General features: G+C 40.0%; 1 protein-coding gene across 11 annotated transcripts in view; it reads right to left on the bottom strand.

Moving 5' to 3' along the window:
- The window catches only part of SYNE1 (spectrin repeat containing nuclear envelope protein 1), a 471,391-nt gene that overhangs the window by 23,489 nt on the left and 430,742 nt on the right, over nucleotides 1-17,160 (bottom strand). For 9 of the 11 annotated variants that reach the window (XM_065931094.1, XM_065931095.1, XM_065931096.1 and 6 more), the window contains 7 exons: nucleotides 12,619-12,806; nucleotides 11,571-11,721; nucleotides 7,765-7,947; nucleotides 7,368-7,505; nucleotides 4,425-4,616; nucleotides 3,231-3,564; nucleotides 748-816 (listed from right to left, as the gene is read on the bottom strand). In XM_065931094.1, the coding sequence (XP_065787166.1) occupies nucleotides 748-816; nucleotides 3,231-3,564; nucleotides 4,425-4,616; nucleotides 7,368-7,505; nucleotides 7,765-7,947; nucleotides 11,571-11,721; nucleotides 12,619-12,806 (1,255 nt within the window). The remainder of the gene's footprint in view (nucleotides 1-747; nucleotides 817-3,230; nucleotides 3,565-4,424; nucleotides 4,617-7,367; nucleotides 7,506-7,764; nucleotides 7,948-11,570; nucleotides 11,722-12,618; nucleotides 12,807-17,160) is intronic. The other 2 variants (XM_065931098.1, XM_065931099.1) reach the window with 1 other exon arrangement.

Here is a 17,160-nt window from a genome sequence, read left to right as displayed (position 1 = left end):
TTCTTTGGAGCTGAATACCTGATTCACCCTTTGTCTTTTATGGGTCCCCAGAGATCAGGAGGATAAAAGGTGGGCCTGGGGTCCCACCCATAAGCTAGTGAACTTGGGACAGAATCCCTGAGCCCTGACTCCCCAGTCAGAGATGGGTCTGCAACTCCTCCTTGAAGTCATAAAGTCAGAGCTGTTCCAACCAAGCAGGGAGCTAGAGCACCAATGCTAAGACTAGTGTTTCCATCTCCTATTTTCTGCCATTAACGGGCATCATAGTTCACACTTATTGAGAGTGACTACCATTTCACAAGTTGAATAGTTGTTTTACTGCACTTGATTACTGAAGCTATGGGCTCCCCTGGGGTTCAGGCAGTAAAGAATCTGCCTGCAATGTGGGAGACCCAGGTTTGATCCCTGGGTCAGGAAGATGCCCTGGAGGAGGGAATGGCTACCCACTCCTGTATTCTTGCCTGGAGAGTTCCATGGCCAGAAGAGCCTGGCGGGCTATAGGCCATGGGGTCACAAAGAGTCGGACATGACTGAGTGACTGACATTTTCACTTTCACTGGAGTTTTAACTCTTGGTGTGGATCAACCAAGTGGTTGGGTTTTTGTTTCTGAGACAGCAGTCAGAGAAGAAGGTTCTGCCTTAACATGCTTGTGGCACAGAGCTGGGAGAGGGTGGGGAAAGGTGCCCGGAGAGGAGAAGGCGGGTTACAGGTGAGCAGGGGGGGTCTGCTTCGGCTTTGGTGCCTACCAGAGGAATTTCTGATTGCACTTTCTGTGAGTTTAACATAGGCCTCGGGACTTTCAGGGATCATTACATCTGCAAAAAGAGCACAGTCTAAGTTGACAGCTAAGGCCTGGAAACCTGGATCCCCTGATGGCTAGAAAATAACTTTCCTAGGGGAAGAAAAGGAAATTAGTCATTCTGGGCCGATAATTCTTGAACATACAGAGAAGTCTGAGTCTGACCACCAAAGGGTTCCTGAAATAAATCATAATAAAGGTTCTCATTGGTGGAGAGTGTTTTATGAGCCAGCCGCTGTTCTGGGCACTCATTTATCCTCACAGAAACCCTACAGGGTGCGTGGAAGTGTTATTCTCATTTTACTGACCAAAACAACTGAGGCCCAGGGGAATTGTTACTCATTCAAGTTTCAACAGCTAGTAGTGGCATAACTGGAATTGCAATCCATACAGGTCCTAGAGCGGCGCTGTCCAACAGAAATAACATACATTGTTTTAAAGAGTCTAAGGGCAACAATGACAAGTCAAGGGATGAAAATAAATTCAATACTTAATTTTACTAAACCAACAAATCTAAATTATAACATGTAATCAACATAAGTACTATTATTGATATTTTACACACTTGCTTTGTGCTAAGTCTTTGAATTCTGTGTAATTTTGTAAGAGCACTGGATGCAGCAAATACCCATCTGCACAGTCACATTTCAGGGCTCAGCTGTCACGTGTGGCTGAGGGACTGCATATTGAGGGTTTCTGCTGTAGAGGCAAAATGCTTAGCTATTAGGCTGTACTGTAAAAACAAAAGAGAAATGAGAGAAATCATCTTCTTTTTGTACAGCGTCAGCCCCTTGGGAATCCAAATGTGAACCATCACACAAAGAAAAAGCGGAAATTGTCTTTTAGGGAATGTGTGAGATGCGTTTACAAGGGCTACAACTTGACCTCTGGTTATTTATTCTATTTCGACTCACCTTTCTTAACATGCTCCTCTTTCTCTGGCCACACCTTCCCTGTGTTCCCTGAGGTTTCATATGCCTCGTTTCCCTTTGGACACTTCCTGTGTGGTCTCCTTCCTTTCCTTGGGGACCTCTGACGTGTGGATGACTGTCTAATCTACATTTCTGGTTCCTGACCCATGCGGCCACCCACCGCTGGCTTCTTCCCGTGGGACAGGCCACAGCGTGCCATAGCCCAGGTTGAGTCCATAGAGGAACTCACCGCCTCCCGCTCTCTCACTGCCCTGCCCCCGTGGCTCCACAGACACCCGGAACATTCTCTCCTGCTCGTGGTCCTCGACCACCTGCATCTTTTACCAAGATGCTCACACCAGAAAAAATCACTTCAATGGCAATCCAATCAGGCGTGCAGGAGCCGTCTCATGATTTCTCACAGCTCTTTCATCTATTCCCAGCGCTGCTGCCTTAGTTCAGGCCATCACCACATCTGCGCCCTGGACTGTAAAGTGATTCCATCTGGACTTTCTTTCAATGTGCCCTTCTCTAGATATTGTTGAGACCGGTTCTTTGAAAATAGACATCAGATCACAGTGCCTCCCTCCTTAGAGCCTGCTGTAACACTGTCCAGGGTCTTCACGGTAAAACTGCTTTTCATGATAAACAGCTTGCTATATGACCAGACCCTGGTCCTCCTTCCCATCTCCTCTTTGCTCACTCTGCACCTCCCAATTGATAGCCATGTCATCCTGGACAAACTCCAGGGGACCAAAAGTGCTGAGGCTGATCATAAAGCCGAGATGGGTGTCCTCTGCTTTCTTCCTCTGGACACTGCTGTATCCTCCTGACTGACTTCTAGTCATCCTTCAGGTCTCAGCACAGGTCTCTTCTCTAAAGTCTTTCTCCAAAGCTCTGGCTCAGCCACCCCGGGCTGTGTGTTCACACCACCGTGTGTACCCTGCTACTCCAGCGCCAAACATTTCACACAGGCGTTTCTTATCTGTCTGTGTTCCACCCTAGAGTGGGAGGGCTTCCCTGGTAGCTCAGAGGTGAAGAATTCACCTGCAATACAGGGGATGCAGATTCGACCCCTGGATTGGGAAGATCCCCTGGAGTAGGAAATGGCAACCCACTCCAGTATTCTTGCCTGGAGAATCCCACGGACAGAGGAGTCGGGTGGGCTCCAGTCCATGGGATCAAAGAGTCGGACACGACTTAGCAACTAAACCACCCCCACACTACCACACTGCCACCCTAGAATGTGAGCTCTTTGAAAAGAAAAGGAACTGTGTATTTCCAGGACTTATAAAGAGCCAGTCATGTAGTAAGAATGTAAGCACACGTGGGATAAATCAGTGGTCATATTAATTTTGCATTTGTGAATCATGTTAATATCAAATTATGCCATTAAGTACAAGATCCCCTGAAGGGAGAAGGAAGATGATTCTGCTTAGCCTATGGATTTTCAGGACAGTATCCATTCCTTCATATTTTCTTTCAAGCTAGCATACACATAGAAGGAGCTCTTTCCTACCTGATAAGCCAACAGCTCCCCTGAGGTAGAAATCTTTATCTTCTGGACCCTCTTCGTCCTCAGAGGGCAGAGTTCTGGACACGGCAGACTCCAGGTCACGGCTGAGGTCATAGTCATGGTCCCACTCCAGGGGGATGGAGTCCACACTGGCCGGGGTGTCTCGTCCAGACCTCTCGCTCCGGAGAGGCTGGGCGAGTGAGAGGGAGGGGTTGGAGGAAGGCTGCGGGGAGAGCACGCCGTCCGTGGAGGTGTCCCGCCAGTGGAGGTCTGACAGAGTTCCAGCCTCATCCAGTTCCAGCTCCCGGTCAGAGAGGTCGTGCTCATCATCTGGGAGCTAGAAATGCAGCCAAGTCAGTCCTGTTATCACGGCAGTCAGCTGGTACCCTCCCCGCTCTGCTCTGCCTCTCACCAATGTTCAGTACCCAAGCTTAGCTGGACCACACGCCTATCTTGGTAGGGTTAATTTTAAACTTCCTATCATCGAATAATAAATAAGTACCCTCTGATCACTTTTCAAAATGCCTTATACGTGAATCTAGTAAATTCTCAGTTTTAACGCTGGTAAAATGGCAATAATATTAAGACCTACTTCAAAAAATTGACAGAAGATTAAATAAGATAACGTATATAAAGATAACTTAGTACCTAACCTGCAACACAGTACGAAAGTGAATGGCACAGATCAGGAGCCAGAGGGAATCATCGATAAAATCCTAGCTGGTCCTTTTATACCTTATGTTCCAGATAGAAAATACACTTTATTGCAGAAGATGACAAATATTCTAATAATAACATCTTGACAATGAGATATGATTATGGTAGCAATTAGGGAAAAGGAAGAGAAAAAGAAATTCAGCTAAATAACCACATCCATTAGGCCGCTGTTTAACACTGGTCACCTTTATCCCATTGTTTTCTCTAGAAGCTTCTTGATCTTCCATGGAAGATATGAGCCAAGTATTCTTCTAAGCTCTTTATATGCATGTATGTATACATATATATAAACTCATTCCATGCCCAAAGCAGTCCTCTCTAGGAGGTAGGTACAGTTGCTAAGCCAGTTTTAGACTGAGGAAACTAAGGCAAGCCAAGCACTCTGGCTCCAGAGTCCAGTGCCCACTAAATGATGCTACTTGAGCTCACATTATTAATTCTCTTTATATTTCATGACAATAAAAAAGCAGTGTCACGTACAGGCAGGCGAATCAGTTTCTTATGATATCTTTCCACGCGCCCAAAGACCTCCTGACAGTAACGTCGGAGCTCATCCAGCTCTTCCTCAATGACGGCCGCATCCAGGGGCTCACTCTTTTCTATCAGCTGTTCTCCTTGGGCGATTATCTGCTCAATCTTATTGTGGTTCAATGAGATTTCCTGCTGGAAGGCCTAGGGAGCACACCTCTCATGTTAATTGTTCATTACTCACATAAACATGAAGTAACTCTAAGATACATATTAAGAAAAACCATGTAGGGATATTAAGTTTACCATAGACAAAGACAAGCCAAGAGGCTATTACTTTCTAAAGTAAGACATGAAATTTTGAAATCAGAACAGGAAGCAGAAATGGAATTGTTAGAATTCCATGACCAGAGAGGCGCCTTTGCCTAATAAAATTTACCACCATGGACAGTGTGGCTAAGAGAATCATAAGAAAAAACATTCAAACCCATCATAAAGTTGAGAGCACTGGCTGTCCCTGATGAAAAGTAATGGCAAGCAATAGAGAGCCACCGAAATTAATTTAGCAGTTTAAAGAATTATATTCAATATTTAAATTTTAGATGTTCTAAGATGTCAAACATCAGTAAGAAAAACCATCCAAATCACAAAATCACAAATTGTTCTCAGATGATTTGACTGTTTCAGGACGTAAGTAGGAAAAACTGTAAAAATTTGAAAAACAGGTAATTCTGGATTCCTTAGACTTAATTTATATGATTCAAAACAGTTAAGCCTCAGGGAACAACTTTCAAGGGATAAATTTTAATTCAACACAAGAATAAACTCTGGAAGAGCTGAAATTGCCCAATAATAAAAAGACTACCAAAGGAGAAAGAGGGTGGTTATAAATGACCCTGCCAGAGTCCAGAAAGAAAAGATTCACCTACCACTTGGTAGAAATTTCCTGCTGAAGCTTTTACCTGTTATTTACCTGTGGAACAACTTGAGAGAGTTGAGGTGAAGGGGAAGGATGGAGAGGCTGGTCAGACTACTGGGACTATTTTATGATTTTTTTATTCTGAGAATCTAGGATTAAAGGTAAATTCCTTGTTTTATTATGACAACTTGAAAGTCACAGGCACCATGTGTGGTGGTTTAGTTGCTAAGTCGTGTCTGACTCTTGCGACCTCATGGATTGGAGCCCACCAGGCCCCTCTGTCCATGAGATTTTCCAGGCAAGAATACTGGAGTGGGTCGCCATTTTCTTCTCCAAGGCAACGTGACTATTCTTATAAAAAAAAAATCTACCTATCCTATCTTATCTTGGGATGAAAATTTCACAAGCTGCCTTGCATATTATTCAAGATGTTAAACATTCTATCCTACGAGATAGAATCCTCATATCTAATATACATCCCTCCCCATGTAAAATGTTTCACTCTCCTTTTACACTTTCATCAAGAGGCTCTTTAGTTCCTCTTCACTTTCTGCCATAAGGGTGGTGTCATCTGTGTATCTAAGTTTATTGATATTTCAGGTTAGTGAAAGTGAAAGAGGACAGTGAAAAAGCTGGCTTAAAATTCAACATTCAAGAAACTAAGATCATGGCATCTGGTCCTATCACTTCATGGCAAATAGATGGGGAAACAATGGAAACAGTGACAGACTTTATTTTCTTGGGCTCCAAGGTTGCTGCAGATGGTGAATGCAGCCATGAAATTAAAACACACTTGCTCCTTAGAAGAAAAGCTATGACCAACCTAGACAGCATATTAAAAAGCAGAGACATTACTTTGCCAACAAAGGTCCGTCTAGTCAAAGTTATGGTTTTTCCAGTTGTCATGTATGGATGTGAGAGTTGGACTATAAAGAAAGCTGAGCACTGAAGAATTGATGCTTTTGAACTGTGGTTTGAGAAGACTCTTGAGAGTCCCTTGGACTGTAAGAAGATCCAACCAGTCAATCCTAAAGGAAATCAGTCCTGAATATTCATTGGAAGGACTGATGCTAAAGCTGAAACTCCAATACTTTGGCCACTTAATGTGAAGAACTGACTCAATGGAAAAGACCCTGATGCTGGGAAAGACTGAAGGCAGGAGAAGGGGATGACAGAGGATGAGATGGTTGGATGGGATCATGGAGTCGACGGACATGAGTCTGAGCAAGCTCCAGGAGTTGATGATGGACAGGGAAGCCTGGTGTGCTTCAGTCCATGGGGCTGCAAAGAGTCAGACATGACTGAGCAACTGAACTGAACTGAATTGAACTGATGTAAAATGTTTAACTAGCCACTGGTTTTGAATTATATATGAAATATACCAAATATGCTTAAACATTAATTTGGCACCTAGAAATGCAGTCTGTGTGGAATGAAGTTCCAATATAAGAAAGTTGAACTGGTCTGGTTCATGGGAGTGAAACTATCTGTAGGTACTTGAAACCAATCAGAAAAAAACACCATCAAAAATGAAAAGGACAACCTTGCAAATCAAGTTCCTACTTGATTTGTGTATATGTTAAGTGTATATGTTAAGGGGAGTTGTATCGCCTCATAATGCTCTTTATTTCATTTTTAATATTTTTCTTTTTTCTGTATTTCTTTTCAGTTAAGACCTACGTTTTTAAAAAGCAAAGGTTTTCATATGTAAAATAGATAGCCAATGGGAATTTGCTATATGTCTCAGGGAACTCAAACAGGGGCTCTGTTGCAACCTAGAGGGGTGGGATAGGGCGGGAGCTGGGAGGGAGTTTCCAGAGGGAGGGGACATATGTATACCTATGGCTGATTCATGCTGATATTTAGCATAGAACAACAAAATTCTGTAAAGCAATTATCTTTCAATTAAAAAATAAATAAAATTTTTAAAAAAGAATAGTTCTTTAGTATGTTCTTCACAAAAGTATGTATAAATCGTTTCCTCTTCATATTCCCTGCATACCAATTTGAAAAAAAAATCACTATTATTCTATTACCTTGAGCTGCTTTATTTTAGCTTGCACGTCACACTCGGAGAAGTGCTCAATGTTGGTGAGCTGCAGATCCATCTCCGTCAGCCACACCAGAATGCTGTCCCGGGCCGTCTCGAACTCCTCCCGCTGGCCGATGAAATGCTGGAGAGAAAAGAACACAAGTGAAAAAGCCACAGACTCATGCTGAGACGGAACCGCCAATTCCAGCCTCCTCCTGGGAGGTCATTTCCTCAACGAGCAACGAGAACACCGCAATGTTTTACCAAATAAATCACATGCTAGATGCCTGTCTTGGCATCCCTGTCTTATAGAGTCACCGAGACTATGTCCTAACGCTGTACTGAAATGGCCCCAGTCTGTCCTCCCGGCCTCCAAGCTACAGAGGGGGCGCGGTACGGACCTTGAGTCTGCGCAGGATGGAGGTGACGCGCTTCTGCAGGTTGTCCCATCTCTGGTTGCCTTTGTGAACCATCTGTTTGAGGCTGCCGGCCGCGTCCGTGCGGTTCTCTCTGGCCAGGCGGCGGTACTGCTTGTTGATCAGCTCCAGCTGGGTCAGGCTCTCATGGACCTGTCGCTGGAAAGCCTACGGCCAAAAAGAGGCACATCAGCCTGGGAGATCTGAGGAGGCTCTCAGCAAGGGTGTCTGGGCATAGGGTCCTGATATCAGACAGAATGGGAGGCCAGCTCTTCCCCTCCAACAGGAAAAGACACTTTGTAACCAGTGCAAACTTGCCCTTGTTAAAGAAAGCTCATGTTACCCATGTGCCTTAAGAAAGGGAGTTGATCAAACAAAAATACAAAAGAAAATGGCAAACAGTAGCAAATATCTGTATATACACAAATCCACATATGATACACATATAGGATATGTACATATACATGTAGAACATACACATATTCATATGATACATACATACAAAATGTACACACATACCTATATATACATATACAAATGGCAACCCACTCCAGTATTCTTGTCTAGAGAATTCCATGAACAGAGGAGCCTGGTGGGCTTCAGTCCATGGAGTCACAAAGAGTTGGACATGACTAAGCAACTATCACACACTAACTCACATATATAATGCACACGACATACATATGTAATATAGCTTTTAAAATAATAGCCTAAAAAAAACTTTCCCATAAAGGAGACTGATTACAAAAATATGTTGTTGCTTAGTCACTAAGTCATGTCCGACTCCTGCGACCTCATGGACGCCACGCTCCTCTGTCCAGGGGATTTCTCAGGCAAGAATACTGGAGTGGGTTGCCATTTCCTTCTCCCACAGATCCTCCCAACTCAGGGATTAAACCTGTGCTCCTGCATTAGCAAGCGAGTCCTTTACTACTGAGCCACCAGGGAAGCCCACAAAAATATTTATGTATGCTGAAACGTGAGTTTAAAATGTTCCAAGTTTCTGATGTCAATACTGAGAAAAAAATGCCTATCATAAAACTGCTTCTTTTATTTATAAAATATGTTATTTCCTAAGAAATCCAGAAATTGCCTCAATTTTGGTGTTCTCTTAAACAAAATAAAACTACTTTTTGCAGAATATCTTCTAAATGCAAGCTATTACTGACTTTTAAGAACAGCTTAGTAAAACAGAAGTAACCTTACAAAGAAAAATGTTTCGTACATGCTCTATTGTTTTTTTTTTTGCTGTGCCCACGAATGATTTGGTTTGTATGAAATGTTTTAAAGCTGCTGTGACACCTTACAGAGTATTACAGAGTAGTGTCTATCTACTTTGGAGGTTACCCCCAAGCACACCTTACAGTTTCTGCCGATAAATCCCAAAAGCAGCCTTAGGCAGTGTGTAGATAAACATAATAGATTTCAGTAATATTTTATTACCAAAGCAGATAGCCAGGCATAGTTTCCAGACGCCCCTCTGGGGATGTAAATTAAAGATAAAAAAGAAAATGAGTCCCCAAACATAAGAGTGATAAAGCAAGGATACAGGGCTCCCCATCAGAGCCTTCCCCTTCCATTTCATCTTGCTGCTCTCTCTCTCTTCTTTTTCTCTGCAATATAGCCTAGCCCTAGCAATAAGAGTCATTTGGCCAAAATAAAATGAAGCTTTTACATTTCAAACTTAGGTGTGTGATTTATGACTGTCTTTTATTCTGGCATTGGACAGAAAATTGTGTGACTAATTGAACTGGATTCGTCGAAATCCCAAACTTTTGCTTCCTTTGGCTCATCACACTATTTACATGCTACCAAACTCCTGCCTCTAAGATGGCTTTCCTTCTGAGAGTCGTTTTAAGAGCCGTCAACCGAGTAAATCCAACCATCTATTTTATAAAACTTCAAATTATTCCCCCGGAAAAGGAAATAGTAAGGGAAGTTCAGCTTTTGCCATCACTGTAAGTCACACAACATATTTTCTCACTGAGGTGAAGGTGGGCATGACAGGCGGGGACCCCAGCACACCTAGATCTGTCCCCAATGTTTGTGCAATTGAACAGGCAAAAATCGCCCTCAAAATTTCATTTTTGTAATTTATTTTCCTCTTAAGAAAATTAACTACAAAGATAAATAATAAAATCAATCATTATAACCAGCTAGTTGTATGTTGTATAAATAGCATTTATATATATAAATAGCATACATATATAATGCTGTATTTATGCAGCATTATATGAATAGCTAGTTATATAAATAGCATTATAAGCTTAACTATATGGCTAACCTTTGTCATAAAGTCTTGAGTCTAAAATAGCATCATAAAAGATCTTACATAATCTTCTTTGTAGTGGAAGCCGATTACAGAAGGTTTAACCTTTGTGAAGCTGAGAGTAATAAGATGCAGTACAAGAATATTTCCACTAGCACTGGTTCACACCGGGATAATCTGAAATCTACTGCAGAGTTTATTGTGGCTTTTTACTAGAATTTTACTAAGGAAAAATCTTTCAGATAGGAATTAAGTACCCCCCCCTTCCCGGGATTTAGCGGAATAGTTATATATAGGTCCATATTCAGGCAGCAGAATAACTCTTATTTATTTCACATAGTATTTGAACACTTGTATAGCTTTGTGTAGCTACCCATCTATGACTCCTAGATTTTAAACCCCACAAGAACAAAACCCAAACTTTATATTTACTATAACAGGCCTCAAAAAAAAAAAAAAATGCCTGGCTAATTGCTATTACAAGGTAAAAATTAATCCAGCTGAATTTGGTTGGATTTTTTAGTCTTATTATAAACTATCTCAGGGAGCTTGGGGCAGACTTAGTAACCAAGAATGATTTTTGTAAGATGACATGCATTGGAACTGTTCACAGTTATTACATATGAGAACACAACTGCCAATCAAAGGACATTGACTGGCAAAGAAACTTCAAATTAAAAAGTGGTCAACTTTAGGGACCAGTCCTTTATGACAATGAGAGGCAGTTGAGAAGCTGGGGTTTCATCCTATCCCAGTGATAGAGCAGACTTGAGACTGCCCAAACAGGCAAGGAACTGGAATCAGTCACTGAGCAATTGCTTTCTTGATGAATATGATTATACTGCTGCTATTCTTCTCTATAAATTTGAAAAATCTTGGTGGCTCAAGGGCACTGTTCCTCATTTATAATTACAGACGGTTTATGATTTAAAATATTTGATCAATTCTGGAGTCAATTCTATTTATCAATGATTAAAAGATAAGAGGAGCCTGGTGGGCAACAGTCCATAGGTTTGCAAAGGATTGGACATGACTTAAGCAACTTAGAATGTACTTCCACACACGCACATGAACACACACATATACATATATATGTATATACACACATACACTCCAGTTAAGTGAAAAAAAATCAAGAAAATATATTGAATACACACACACATATATTTTATAGATGATATATAGTATGGAATGGCATAATATTTGAGTCTTAGAAGCTTGATTATAAAGAACTGTGAAGTCAAAAGAATGCCCAGATCATTTTTGGGGAATCATGATTCCTGTTTTCTAACAGAGTTTCTCTTCATTACTGCTTTATTTGCAATTCTTGATGATTATAAAGTAGAAACATCCTTTCTCTTTTTTGCCTATTACGATGTAATAAGAAAGATGACCAGAAAGTCATCACCTAGCCGTCTGAACAAATAACATGTGGGCAGTTAGTTTGGGTCCTGAGACGCCAAAGACCAGCTGGCTACTCGCGTAGCAAAATAAAGATGAAATATTTGGCACTGAAAATCACCTCAAATTTCTTCAGTTCCTCCTTGGCAACTGTATAGAGCACCCCGGAAGAGCTGGGAAAGGCAGCTGTCCTTTCTGAGATCTTGAGCCAATCTTCGAAATGAGAAAAGTCATCCAGAAACTTCTGCCACAATCGCCATGTCTCTTCAATTCTGAGACAGAAAGGAAAGAACAGAATCTGATTGTTTGAGACTGTTTATGCTCCAGAGCCCTGTCTGATGCCTGCAACAGGATTAAGAGTGCCCAAAACAAGCAACTGCTGCGCCAAACAATAACTAACTGCCTTGAGCCGAATTTGCCCAGACTGAAAAAGAAACAACTGTTTGAGCTAAAATGAAACAGCTGTGAGTGTGTGAGTGTGTGTGTGTGTGTTTAAACACACGTCCTGCAGCTCTGGGTTTGGAACGAGTCAAACTGAGTCTGATAAGCACATGGTGTGAACTGTTCTGGATATGTGCAAGGAAGTTTAAAAGTGTAACACTCTGCTCTCAGTGCACACTCATCCCGAGGTTCGCTGGACTAAAACTAAGGTTTGAAAATTCACTGAACGTCAAGTCACCCTCATCAAAATCAACTAATGATAGCAAGACAAATAGTAAGCCTTCAGGAGGTCCCCAGAGAGTATGAAGATTCTGTGCGTTAAGTCATTATGGTCACTTTCTAACACATCACTAATTTTTTACCACCTTGAATTTCAAACAGCTTCAAAAGAAGTCCTTTTGTTTTATTATTTCCTTTTTAATGAAAGAAAGTTATTTTTTCACACCATGGATTATGTAACGTAATACTTGTTCAGCAAGGGCATATTTTAATTTTTCTGATTATATTTAAACTGTTAGGTCAGGTGTCACTTGGCTTGTTATATTTATAAGTGACCTTTATACCTACTTATGTTTCCAACTGAATGTAGATGACAAGTTTGGGACACTGAGGCTATCTTTGGGCATTGCAGCCAAAAGGAAATGGTGAGCAGCAGATACCCTGGATAAACTTACTTATTGATTATTTCATCCTTCCTCTGTTTCCGCTGTGTACACTCCCCCACTTACTTGAGCCTCCTCTCCATGGACATGGCACAGATGTTCCTCCACCGGCGGTCCAGGTTCCGCGTGGCCTGCTGGATGGAGTCGCACTCGGCGTCCGTAGCGCAGGCGTCGCAGTCGTGCAGGAGGACCTCGCACAGGTTCAGCACGGAGGCCACGCCCGTGCTGTGCTTCTCGATGTCTCTCTGAAGCTCCTGCAGGGAAGGAGACGTGCTTCACTCAAACACTTGTTTACCGACGGGAGAAACCGCAGCTGTATTCACTGACTCAGAAATGGTTAGGCAAAACCTTGACAAGTATTTCATTTCCTTGAATGCATGAAGCTTCTTTAGCTTCCTTTATGAAATACTGCAAGCTCAAAAGGATGAGAAAATGAGTCTAGAAATATTTGGGCTATGTGAGCCATGCCAAAATATCAGCTGAACAAGTCAGATTACAGCAATTGTGCAGAGTAAAATGAGCTTCTTTAGTGATTGAAACATGAATCTTGCCCCAGTTTTTACTTCACAGATACATCACTTCCATTCCAATCCATAGATCAATCAAAGGAGTACGTGTGCTCCTATTAAGAGTTGGCACGCACTTTGATCTCCAAGGATCTGCAAACTGTTTTAAACAGTTAATTCCACCATCATTAAAAGCTACCATGGTTTAAGGGACCTTGGTTTTCTATCATGTATGACAACCATTATCAGCAGCTTCTTCAATGATCAAATTTAAATGTAGGACAGAAACAGGAAGATATGAAATATGATGATAATGTTTAATTCTTGTAATATTTTATATTTTAGGACCAGCAATTCCTGTGATAAAGCCCAGATAACTGAAAGAGGTTGTGCAAGAGATTTGAAAGGACAGTTTAGTGAAACAGAAATATTTGACAGAATTTATTTTCTTGTGTCTAGTTTATGATATCTCCAAAGTTAATCAATGCCACAGTTCTTGCATTCAACAGTAAGCTACAATTTGTGAAGACATTGGGATCTGGTATTAAGGAGAAAAACAGGAAGAAGAATCTACATCCAAGAATATAAATCCCAGTTACCTCAATAAGTTGAGGAATTATCAAGAGAAAAGTTAGGCAAATTCAAGAACTGTATAAGAGAAAAGGAAAATACTTTGAGGACCTGGATGAATATGACAAGCAAAACATGGTATCAGTAGGCCTCCTTTTAAATAATGGAATACTCTGAGTAAACTGAGTTAAAAGCTCAACAGAAAAATAATATATATTTTGTTATGCTCTGTGCAGTTAATATGGTAATATAGAAGACTTGATATGGTAGAACTCTGGGCAAATTCATTGCCTTAAACAAGAAAGAGAAACATCATCTGTTGAAGGCTACTTAGGTTGTTTACATGTATTCACTGGTAAACAATGCTGCAATAAACATGGGAGTGGAGATATCTTTTCAAGATAGTGATTTCATTTCCTTCAGATACATACCCCAAAAGTGGAATTGCTAGAACATATGGTAGATCTAGTTTTACTTTTTTGAGGAACATCTATACTCTCTTCCATAGTGGCTGCACCAATTTACATTCCCACCAACAGTACATAAGGGTTCCATTTTCTCTAAATCCTTGCCAGTACTTTTTAATCTCTTGTGTTTTGATAACAGCCATCCAACAGGTGTGAGGTGATACCTCACTGTGTTTTTCATTTGCATTTCTACCAAGATTAGTGATGTTGAGCATCTTTACACGTACCTGTTGGTAATTTGACTATCTTCTTTTAGAAAATGCTTGTTCAGGTCCTTTGCTCAATTTTAAATTGGATAATTTGTTCGTTTTGCTATTGAGGTGTATATATGAGTTTCTTATGCATCTTAGATATTAACTCTTGATCGGATATGTGGTTTGAAAATATTTTCTCTCATCCCTAGGTTGCCTTTGCATTTGGTTGATCGTGACTTTTACTGTGCAGAAGCTTCAGAGTTTGATTTAGTCTCACCTGTTAGATTTTTGCTTTTGTTGGTTGAACTTCCAAAGTCATTGCTAAGACCAATGTTAAGGAGCCTTTTCCCTGTATCTTCCTCTGGGTTTCAAGTCTTAAATTTAAGTCTTTAATCCATTCAAATTAATTTGTCTAAGTCGTGTAAGATAGAGGTCCAGTTTAACTCTTTTGCATGTGAATATCCAGTTTTCCCAACACAGTTTTTTGAAGAAATTATCTTTTCACCATTGAGAATCCTTATTAGGCAAATATTAGTTGACTGCATATGTGTGGGTTTATTTCTGGGCTCTCTATTCTGTTTCATTGATCTATGTGTTTGTTTTTATGCCAGTACCATACTTTTTTGATTACAAAAGTTTTGTAATATTAATTTGAAATCCTAAAGTGTGATGCCTCCAGGTTTGTTCTACTCAGGACTGCTTTGGTTATTAGGGATCTTTCTTGGTTCCATATGACTTTCAGGATTTTTTTGTTTGTTTTCTATTTCTGTAAAAAATGCCATTGGAATCTTGACAAGGATTACATTTAATGTGCTTTGTATGCACATTTTAGCAATATTAATTCTTCCAATCCATGGGATATCTTCCCATTTGTTTGTGTCTTATTCAGTGTCTTTCATCAATATCTTAGAGTGTCAGAGTACATTTCTTTTACCTCCTTAGTAGAATTTATTCCTCAAGTATTTCATTGTTTTTGATGTCATTATAAACAGAATTTTTTCTTTATTTTCCAGATACTTCATTGTTAGTGTTCAGAAACACAATGATTTCGGTATGTTGAATTTGTATGCTCCAACTTTCCTGAATTTATTAGTTATAAAAGGCTTCTGGTGGAGTCCTCAGGATTTTTCTATATGTAAGACCATGCCACATGCAAACAGAGACAATTTTATACCCTCCTTTCTAATCTGGCTGCCTTTTATTTCTTTTCTTGCCCAGTTTTTCTGACAAGGCTTTCCAGTGCTATGCTGAATGGAACTGGTTAGAGTGGGCACCTCTGTCTTGTTTTCAACCTTTCATCACTGAGTATGATGTTAGCTTTGGGTATGTCACATATGTCCTTTGTATGTTGACGTTCATTCTTTCTATACCCAGTTTGTTGAGAGTCATCATTTGAATTTTGTCAGTGGTTTCTCTGCATCTATTGTGGTGATTATACGATTTTTATTTCATTTTGACAATGCAGTGTATTATATTTATTGATTTGCATATGTTGAAACATTCTTGCACTCTAGGAATGAATCCAACTTAATTACAGTGTATAATCTTTTAAGGTGCTGCTGAATTTGGTTTGCAGTACTTTATTGAGAGTTTTTGCATCTATATTCATTAGGCATATGGGTTGATAGTTTTCATATGGTGTCCTTATCTGGTTTTGGTATCAGGATAATGCTGGACTCATGAGTTTGACAGCATTCTCTTCCCTTCAATTTTTTGAAAAAGTGAGATGAATTGGCTGTAAATGTCTGGTAGATTTCACCTGTGATACCATCCGGTCTTGGATATTTCTTTGTTGGGAGGTTTTTGATTATTGATTCCACCTCTTTATTCATTATTGATCTGTTCAGATTTTCTATTTCTTCAAGATCCATTCTTGGTAGATTGTATACTTCTAGGAATTACCCATTTTTTGTCCAATTTGTTGGATTATAATTGCTCATAGTAGTCTTTTATGATCCTTGGTATTTCTTGTAATGTTCCCATTTTCATTTATAAATTTTTAAATAATCTATTTTGGTCCTCTATCTTATTTTCTTGGTTAATCTAGCTAAAATTTGTTGTCAATTTTGTTTATAGTACTAGAGAACCAACTCAGTTTTGTTAGTCTTTTCTATTGTTTCCTTATTCTCTATTTCATTATTTCTGATCTACTCTTTATTATTTCTTCTTTTCTGTCAACTTTGGGCTTAGCTTTTGCTTATTTTATTTTATTTTTTAGTAGTTCCTTGAGTTGAACAAGGTTGTTTATTTGAGATCTTTATTTTTTCTTAATATAGGTTTTTATCTCTAAAAACTTTTCTCCTAGAACTGCTTATGTTATATCCCTTAAGTTTTGGTATGTTGTGTTTCCTTTCTTGTTCATATCCAGATATTTTTAATTTCTCTTTGATTTCTTCTTTGATCCACTGGTTGTTTAAGAGTGTGTTGTTTAATTTCCATGTATTTGTCAATTTTCTAACTTTGTTCCTCTTATTAGGTTTTTAATTAATTTATTTATTTTAATTGGAGGCTAATTACTTTACAGTATTGTGGTGGTTTTTGCCATACATCAACCTGAACCAGCCATGGATGTCTAATCTCATATTGTGGTTGGAAAAGATACTTGATGTAATTTATACTTTCTTGAATTTATTGAGACTTGTTTTGTGGTCTAACATATAATCTACCCTGGAAAATGTTCCAGGCTCTGAGGTTGGGGTGTGGCAGGGTGTGCTACTTGTTGGGCCCTACAATCACCTCTGATCATGTGAGGTCACAAGCTATGTTTACTGGCAGGGCAGGGCTACTGGTTGGACTTATGATTGTGCAGGGCTATAGGCTGGTCTCTAGAATTGCTGTTGATGGGGTCTCAGCCTATGCTCTGTGATCATG

Source organism: Muntiacus reevesi, chromosome 3, assembly GCF_963930625.1.
Source record: "Muntiacus reevesi chromosome 3, mMunRee1.1, whole genome shotgun sequence".
NCBI classification, from domain to species: domain Eukaryota; kingdom Metazoa; phylum Chordata; class Mammalia; order Artiodactyla; family Cervidae; genus Muntiacus; species Muntiacus reevesi.
This window is presented reverse-complemented; position numbering and strand designations above follow the sequence as displayed.